Raw genomic sequence first — 9056 nt, forward strand, 5'->3', positions numbered from 1 at the left:
TCAGCACAAGGAACACCAGAGGTAAGAAAACAATTCCTTACAGAGCCTTGACAGATGAAATTAAGTTCTGGAAAATTGTTACTATGCTGTATGACTCTTGACTTGAAACATTTTTGCAGTGATGTCAGTTAGGTGGGGTAAATATTGAATTCTCATATGATATAGAGACACTGATAGCAAGAGCATACACAAGATGCTTTGCTGTGTAGTAGCATAGTTTACTACACAGTAAGTGTGTGCGTCTACACGTGCACAGGATTACTACACAGTTAACCTTGCTAATCACTTGTTATTACTTACTGTGCAGTAGTATTTATGTAGACACCTGATCGGGAGCAAATCTTCCCGTAGCCAGCCAGCCACCAGGAGGCAGGAGATTGCTCCTTGCCCCCAGGAGCTGCCTGCTGTCAGGGGCGGGCTCTGCCACCAGAGCCCAGGCGGGACTATGTCTCCCCACCCTAGTAGTAGGGAGCTCCAAATTCCCTGCTCTGAAATCACAGTTTCAGAGCAGGGGTCTGGGAGCAGGGATCTGGGAGATCCTTATCTCCTTGTGCTGGCCCCACCACCATGAAGCTGTTGCTGGGGGCTGCTCCCTGCTGGTGGGGGCTGGGGAGACTATTCCCCCTCAACTCTGTGAACACAGTTCGGCGGGGAACAGGCTGGGGAATCTGTTCCCTGCCCAGCTTCACAATCACAGAGCTGAGCAGGGAACAAGCTCTCTAGCCCCTGTCCTGTGAAGGAGCAGGGCCTGGGAACTGTCCTAGCTAGGGGCATTGGGTGATCAAGGCATGTGGCTTGGAAAGACATGTAGGGGAGGGGCAGGTCCCAGCCCCCTAACCCAGGAGGAGCAAGACCCAACCCCCTACAGAGCTGGGAAGCTGGTGCCAGGAGCTTCCTGCTGCTGGGGCAGGAGGACATGGTGCCTACCTCAACAGCAGACAGACCCCAGGGGCAGTGTGCAGTGTCCCAACCCCGCCCAGGACACAGCTGTCTCCTAGCCTGGTCCTCCCTGCCAGCCCCTGGGCTAGCACCCAGCGGGAGCCTAGAGCTCTCCATGGTAGTGGCAGGGGCCCATTGCAGGGCCCCAGGAAGTGGGAGCAGTTTGCTGCCATTAGTAGCAAATCTATTTCCACTTACCTGCACGTGTAGACACCTGCCTGGGAGATATTACTAGTGAGTAGTTTACTAGTGTGTAAATTGCTCATGCATGAGATGCATGCGTAGATACACCCACTGAAGCTAAAAATTCCGATTAAAAATGCCTTAATGCTGTATGAATCAGATTTATAATATACAAGGGGTTTTGTCTTCATGAAAAATGCTGGATATACTTCTTATGTTCCCTATACACCTGCGTGATAGATTTCCACATGGAAAAGAACCAAATAAGTCTTGACAGGGCCCTAAAAATCTTGCTAAAGCATCCATTGGGCATGTCTACATGTTCATTAATACGCATTTAGTTTAGTACTTGCCTCATGATGTACTAACTAAATGAGCAGTAACTACAGTTACTGTGCAGTAGCACCGGAGCATGGTTTTTTGTGATGCTTACTGTGCAGTAGCCTAATAACACTGTGCAGTAGTGTATTACCATGCTTTTTGACCGGCACACTACTGAGCAGTGTTATTAGGCTACTGCACAGTTAGCATCTCATGGAGACGTGCCCATTATCTGCTTGTGCCTCAAAGGTCTACAGTGATTAAAACGTATCAGCTTCCACAGCCACCAACACACAGGGAAGCAATGTGGCTAACATCTGAGTGTGGCCATCTCTGGATCCCTGTTTCTAATAATGGAGTTGACTGGTTGTGGCCTTTAACATGAATCCAGAACAATTAATGAATTTACAATTCTGGAGCTGCTGTGAGATGCCTCAAGTGCCCTGCCATTATGCCTTTATCTAAATGAAAATAACAGTATCTGAAATATATTTATGTCCTGAAAACCCTTAGTCCCAAAAGTCTATCTGACTGATTCTTCTATACTTACTCATTCAGAGAATTAGTAACTTCAGTCTAATAAAGCTAACTCCCTCTCTTGAGTCTTCTATGATAGATTATCCCAGCCAGCATTCCCCACATATGCCATATCATGTATAGGGACAAAATAATATAAGGGAGAGTCTATCAACTGTACTGTGGCATATTAGGAATGGTGCTGTTTTACTCATGGCCATGAGAAGTATACAGATACTTTGCTGCAACAATCTAGTACTGTATTTTTCAACATCATAGTAAGGATGCTTCTAAACTTTGGATTGCATAGGAAATTTTCAGCAATGACATAGGCTTTTCTGTAAAATAGTTTGGGAGGGTTTTGCCATAGGTTGCATTAGGGGCAGAATTAGGAGTGTATAAGTGCAAAGTCTAAACCTACTGCCTAACAGATTTTTACTAAATAAAGTTAAATTACAAGATTGTAGCTGTCTTTCTGCCCTGGACAGGCAGATCTGGTCTATGTGAATTATGGTCGCACGGAAGACTTTTTAAAGCTGGAACGTGAGATGGGAATTAACTGTACAGGAAAGATCGTCATTGCCAGATATGGGAAAATCTTCAGAGGAAATAAAGTAAGTTTTTTTTTTTTTCTTTCTTGAAAATCATAATTAGTTAGCAACATTTCTGATTTTGCTTGCATTGGAATTGATGGAAATGTAATGAGAAACAGATTCAGCCACTACATTTAACCTTCGCTTCTGAATGGTTACAAAGAAAGATATCATTTATCATTTGTATAACATAAAATGTTTTATTATAACTTGGAACATAGAGCCTGAGCTGTTCCCAGAATCAGGCTTGGAGTGTCTGTGGCATAAGTGCATCCAAATGGTAATTCACAAAAAATATTGATTAGTTGGCTATTGAAACTCACCAAGATGAATACAAACTTCTAAAAACATGTTTCAACAGATTCACAAAAAGATATAGAAAACTAGGGCTGGAACAGAATTCAAGAGATCATCTAATCCAACACCCTGCTCAAGGCAAGGTCATAATTCTTTAAAAAAATCCAACGCAATTGTTTTTCCAACCTGTGCTTAAAAACTCCGAGTGATAGAAACTCCACAGCCTCTGTAGATCAGCAGCCTACAGCCCTCAGAGCTATCGGATCTGGCTTTAGCAGTCTGGGGCCTTTAGAAGCACTTGGCAGAGGGAGCTTCTCCCATGCCACAGTGGGAAGAAGAGGAAGTTAAGAGATCTTTCCCTTTGCTGTGGTGGGGAGAAGCAGTGGCAGCAGACGGGTCCTACTGCCTGCCTACCTCTGACCTCAGATAGGTCATTCCAGCCTGAAAAGTTGCTGACAGATAACCTGCATCCAGTGGCATAACAATGGGGAGGTTGGGCAGAATGGGAGCATCGTGAGCCCTTGCGGGGGGCAGCAGGTGCCCTTGGGGGGGCATCTTGGGCCCTTGGGGAGAGGGCCTGGGGGAGGGAGCACCCGCTGGGCCCTTCAGGGGATATTTACTCCCCTGGCGGCACTTCTGGTTTCACTGCCAGCACTTCCAGTTTTACTGCTGGCTTTTCTGACCTCGGCAACTGGCTCCCAGGAGACTCAGCGATGAGCTGCCAGGTGGGACTTCCTGGCGATCGGCTGTGGATGGAAGGAGGAGAGGGGAGAGCGGGGCGGCGCAAATGCAAGCATTGGCCCCCGGGCACCCATGGTATGCCACTGCCTGTATCATGCAGGTATTAAATTTACACCCAATTAGTTACTACACAGTAAGGCATGTGTAGATGCCTTACTGCACAGTAACACTGTGTGTGTGGACTGAGTTGGGACTAACTTTAGTTGTGTTAATGTGTTTTAATGGCTGCACAGGTAGACAATGCCTATTCCTGCTTACTGCGCACTAACTTCCTGTGTAGTACATTTAAGCCAGCATAAATGCACATGTAGACAAGCCCAGTGAGTACTATAGAGTTGAAGCATTTTGAAGAGGAAGGTATCATTAACACTCTATAATAGGAAAACCAAAGTACAGCGGGTAAATGCTTTTCTAAAGTTATTCAAGTAGTCAGTCTGGCAGGGAGCATTAGATAGCACCCAGATCTCCTGACATGGTCTTGTGCCCCATCTTTAGGACAATGAGATTCTGGTCAATGATCAGTTCTTCTTGGTGCTATGGTAACATAATCAACAGCGTGCTACATTTTGACATATTTTTCCATTGAGATAATGATGACTCCACCTCTGTCATGTGCAATCTTTAACATGTCTCCCAATTGGCAACATGATATAAAGTCCAGGTTTGTCTTAGCTCCATAAAGACATTTGGCATTTCCTAAAGACAGATAATTTTGTAGGTTAAAAATGCCATATTAGCAGGAGCCAGAGGCGTTATACTTTATTCAGACCCTGCTGACTACTGTGCACCTGGAGTAGATCCCTATCCAAAGGGCTGGAACCTTCCAGGAGGTGGAGCCCAGCGTGGGAATGTGCTGAACCTGAATGGTGCAGGAGATCCCCTCACACCAGGTTACCCAGCAAAAGGTGAGTGACAGATTCATAACCTGAAGCATATGATACCAGTACTTTCTATCCTAGTTCTGAAAATTGTCCTGTCACTAGCAATTAAGCTAATGTTTTCTCTTAAAGTGCAAAGCACAAATGGTTTCCAGCAACATTTGATTTCCCTTGTGTGGATCAGGCTCAATTCATAACTGCATCCTGTTCCAGCTGGCTTCCTTTGAGCTAGACAGGAAAAACAGTTTCTAGGCAAATCTCTTTACATGTGATCCAAGCTTGAGACCATTTACAAATCCGGAACCGGATAGACTAAGCAATAGAAAATTAGTTAGGATTTATTGAGTTTTGGAAAGAGCTATGTTTCTCAAGAGGACCGATTTACACTGGCTTATAGCTGCCATCAAGGAGAAGTAATAGCTTTGCTTGGATATATATTTCCTTGATGATCATAAATTCCAAGCAGAAAAAACACTGTAAACTGTTTACAGGGAATGAAACTTTTGCATTGAAGTCACAGTAGCCACTGTAGCCAATGGGTGCATCTACTCGTGCACTTTACTGTGGAGTTGACTAATTAGCTTCCCAGTAAAGCGTCACAGTGTACATGTGTGCCACTATTAGGATGCAATAAATTAATTAGTATAGTGTAGTACTATCCTATGGAGGAGTAACTTACTGCACCAAAATGCATGTGTATATGGTAACCAAGACTGGCTGGGGCATGAGGGTACTAAAGTCTGCCACCTAGCCCTGCACTGTAGCACTCTCATGCCCCAGCCAGCTCCTCTGCAGTCTGATGCCACCACCCAGAGCCTGGGGCTGACCCCCACCAGGACCCCTTGCCAGTCCAGGGATGTTTTGCCCTGACTCACACTGTTGTGGTCCCAGGCACACAGGTAAACACTGTGCCCAGGAGCAGCTGACTCCGGCATGAAGTTTATTGCTGCAGTTTGTTGCATCTCACTAGTAGTATGTGTAGATGCACCCAATGGTATTAATATCTGTCCTATGACAGGATGCTGATTTACTGGAGGTGACATAATGGGAGAGGGTATACATAGACCTTTGTGGCTACTAAACAGCTCTTTATTGCTAAAAAAATAATTCTAGTTAATATGCAAACTGATGAGGATAGTAAAACTTGATATTACAATATTTTTGGTTTCTCAGAGTACACTTTCAGATATGAAGTTGATGAAGGAGTAGGAATACCTGTAATCCCAGTTCATCCCATTGGCTATTATGATGCAGAAATATTGTTACGGTAGGTGGACTTCAATCTTCTCCACATGGACTGGGTATTCCTATGTGTACTGCTTTCTTTGTATAAATATATTAAGGCTGATGCATGACTGTTTCTGTGTAATACAATTTTAATGAATACTACAGAAATAGAAAACAAGGACAAACACCTGGCAAAAACAAAAAAATGAACAAAAGCATATTTTTAAGAAACCATAAAAACTCTGTTTTCCACAAGGGAGAAATACTGCTTTTCCACAAGGGAGAAATAGTGGTCCAGACACCTTTTTTTTATTATTTTTCCTGCTTTAAATCTGTATCCTTATTTTAGTCTTGGTAAGAAACTTCTATACACCTTACTGAATCTCAAGGTAATTTACAGGCATTCTGAATACTTGGCATGTTATATGAAAGCAGGAACTTTCTGAAGCCTACCTCTTATGCAGAATATAACATTTTAAATTTAGCTTGATTGTAGGTGTGATGTTCTGCTTTTTACATATTGACCAACTGTGTTTGTCTTGGTTTTCACTTAACAGCATCATGGGAGGACCTGCAGCACCTGATGACAGCTGGATGGGAAGCCTCAGCGTGCCTTACAACGTAGGGCCTGGATTTATGGGAAACTATTCTGCAAGGTTTGTCTGAGCACTTCTGTTGCAAAAAATTAAAGTGGGGGCTGGGAGGGAGACAAGAAAAGCTAAGGAGGAAATGTGTATGGTTTTGAGGAATTTTATACCTGGAAACATAGAAAAGAAATTAAGTCCCCTTTGGGAAGATAGTATTATTGGATGATCACTAGTATTTGAAATAATACTAAATTGTTAAAACTATGGGCTTGTTCAGTGCTCTTGGAAGTCAATGGCAAGACCATCACTGAGTTTGGACACTGGATGCCATCGAGTTCAATGGGTATTATAATTAACTCGTGGAACTCATTGCCATAAGACTTTGTAGAAATCAACAACTTAACCAGGTTCAGAAGAAGATTTTGACAAATTCACGTAGTATAGTTCTATTGCAATAAGAAGCCTGGACAGGCCCTGAACAAATACTCTCTTCTTAGTATCTGCTCTGTATCACTGTGGCATACACAATACTGGGCTAGATGGACCCATGGTCTGACCTACTATGACGTCTCTTCTGTTCCCATGAATCTGACTTTGTATATTTCTCTTCCTAACTCATATACTAAGTTAAGGCACTGTTTCCATCTTTAAAATGTAATATTGGACAATGAGGCCTGTCTTTTTTCTACTGAAAAGCATATATTTAAAACCCTCTTCTCTTTACGTTGGGTCCTGTCCTTTCCTATTGTTTCTGAAAACTAAGGTGACAAGAGACTAGTATTCTGAAGTGGGAGGGGAAGGAGCAATTCCCTAAGTTGCCTAAGTGCCTAAGTGGTTGTTTACTCTTGTCCTCACCTTTCCCACACCCCACGGAAGTCTTTCTAGGAACTTTCTTTGGCGTTAGATCCCAGAGGACTGCTGTTTCTCCGGAAGGTCTGGAAAAAAAAGTACTTTAAAATGAGAATCTCTTAAAAGGCAAAGAAAAGGCAAAGCTTTTTAAATTGTCATATTTTTGAGAGGGGTACATCACATCATTTTTTAATGCTGGGGTGGTCCAGTACACTCATTATATACTACTTTGCAAAATGAAACAAAACCAGTCCGTTTCCCTGGTAGTAGTGGTATCGACCATGTTTGACAGAGAACTGGTTGATAACATGGTGGGTGCTGTCTCTTCCTAGTTTTTCAATAGGATGAATGTTGCTCCTCCATCCTAGTTTCCATCTGGTAGATTACATTACAGTCGTGGCTGGCAACCTTTTCAGGCTGTGGGTTGATGTCACCCATTTTGGGTCAGAGGTGGGCAGTTTCCCCCATGGCACTGTGGTGGAAGCACCTGCTGCCCTCCCTTCTCCCCATGGCTGAAGCTCCCTGGTGTTGAAGCCCCAGGCCTGTAGAGCCATTGGCTGCAGACTGTAGGTTGCCAACCCCTGTAGCTTATAACTATGTTACTACAGTAATGTGCAACATAAGCCCTGGCTGCAGTCATTTCAGAGGTCATGTTCCATCACAGGAGGGAGGGTAGATGGTGAGGACAATCATGAACAGGATGGGATAGTGATGATATATGTGTTATGTCCCTTTCCACCCAGGAATATGGATGTGCTTTAAATTTTAAATTTCAGTATCTGTGTTTAAAATCCAATTAAAATTTCTAAGGCATGCAGACAAACTCTGACAGAATAGATTTTATTATGAGACAAGCCAGGCAAATGTTTTGAGCAGATTGGAGGGCAAGAAACAGTAAGAGAAGAAATAATAAAATAAATTAACAGAACGCATTATGTTAGGCTGCTAGACTCATTCCATGAGGAATTGGAGAAGGACTTTCGATATTTCTTAAATATCTAACCTGCTTGATTGTAACCTGTAAGTAAGATCCTAGAGAATCAGCCCTGGATTCAGTATGTATTGATCCTGCATAAACTTAAGGAACAGAGAAATTAAGAATATAAATAGTCCTGTTAAGTGCAGTGGGACTATTACTCACATATGAAAAATTAATCAATGGTATTACTATTTGCAGGCCCAAGTCTTTCAGGTTAGCTTCTCTTCTGGGCAAAAATTCATTATCTGTCTTGAAGAAGGTATTGGTTTTGACAGCTATATAGCTTTGCCATTGAGATGTTGCCCAGTGCAGATAAATGTGTATTTTGTTTTACAGAGAGAAGCTGAATTGAATATTTACCCTTCATTTACAGAGTTGCTCATAATGGATTTTCATTTCTGTTAGTTGGGTTCTTTTTTTGACAAAGATTGACACTTTGCTCTGCCATCTTAAAATTTTTTTTAAATATTAAATTTATTCCTCTGCTTTCACTGTTTAGTTGTTACATACCATTCTGACAGCAGCTTTTGTAATTACCATTTAATCACATTTTATCATTACTTTTCTATAAAAATGCAGCTTGTTTTTTTGAGCTTGTTAAAAGTATATTTGCATAAGTAAGTATTGTCATAGCATCATGTGTCAAAATTGAATATATTTCCAGTGTTTTGTGTGTGTATGTGTGTGTGTGTGAATTGGAGACCTGATGTTAATTTACTCCTCTGTTTTATGAGTATTTTAGGCTGTTTTACTGCCATGCGCCTAATTAATACTAGAAGTGCACCAAAAAAGATTTTTTTGGGCTGATACCGTTGGCTGATTTTTAATGAGCCATATCAGCCAATACAGATCTGATAGCTGATATGTGGCCTGGCAGCATAAAGAACAGCTTCTGGCTGGTAAGTCTGTTGTGGTGGAAGGGGTGGGGGAGGTAAGGGGCATTGGG

The 9056-nt window shown here is 42.5% G+C and overlaps 1 protein-coding gene across 9 annotated transcripts in view; it reads left to right on the plus strand.

Annotated features, from left to right (window-relative positions):
- The window catches only part of LOC109302532 (N-acetylated-alpha-linked acidic dipeptidase 2-like), a 107795-nt gene that overhangs the window by 16726 nt on the left and 82013 nt on the right, over positions 1 to 9056 (plus strand). For 7 of the 9 annotated variants that reach the window (XM_019524102.1, XM_019524108.1, XM_019524101.1 and 4 more), the window contains 4 exons: positions 2448 to 2573; positions 4309 to 4495; positions 5642 to 5735; positions 6253 to 6351. In XM_019524102.1, coding sequence (XP_019379647.1) covers positions 2448 to 2573; positions 4309 to 4495; positions 5642 to 5735; positions 6253 to 6351 — 506 coding nt within the window. Of the gene's footprint in view, positions 1 to 6; positions 22 to 2447; positions 2574 to 4308; positions 4496 to 5641; positions 5736 to 6252; positions 6352 to 9056 lie in introns of those variants that run through there. The other 2 variants (XM_019524106.1, XM_019524103.1) reach the window with 2 other exon arrangements.

Source organism: Gavialis gangeticus, unplaced genomic scaffold (genome assembly GCF_001723915.1).
Source record: "Gavialis gangeticus isolate Ggan-Ray unplaced genomic scaffold, GavGan_comp1, whole genome shotgun sequence".
Lineage (NCBI taxonomy): Eukaryota > Metazoa > Chordata > Crocodylia > Gavialidae > Gavialis > Gavialis gangeticus.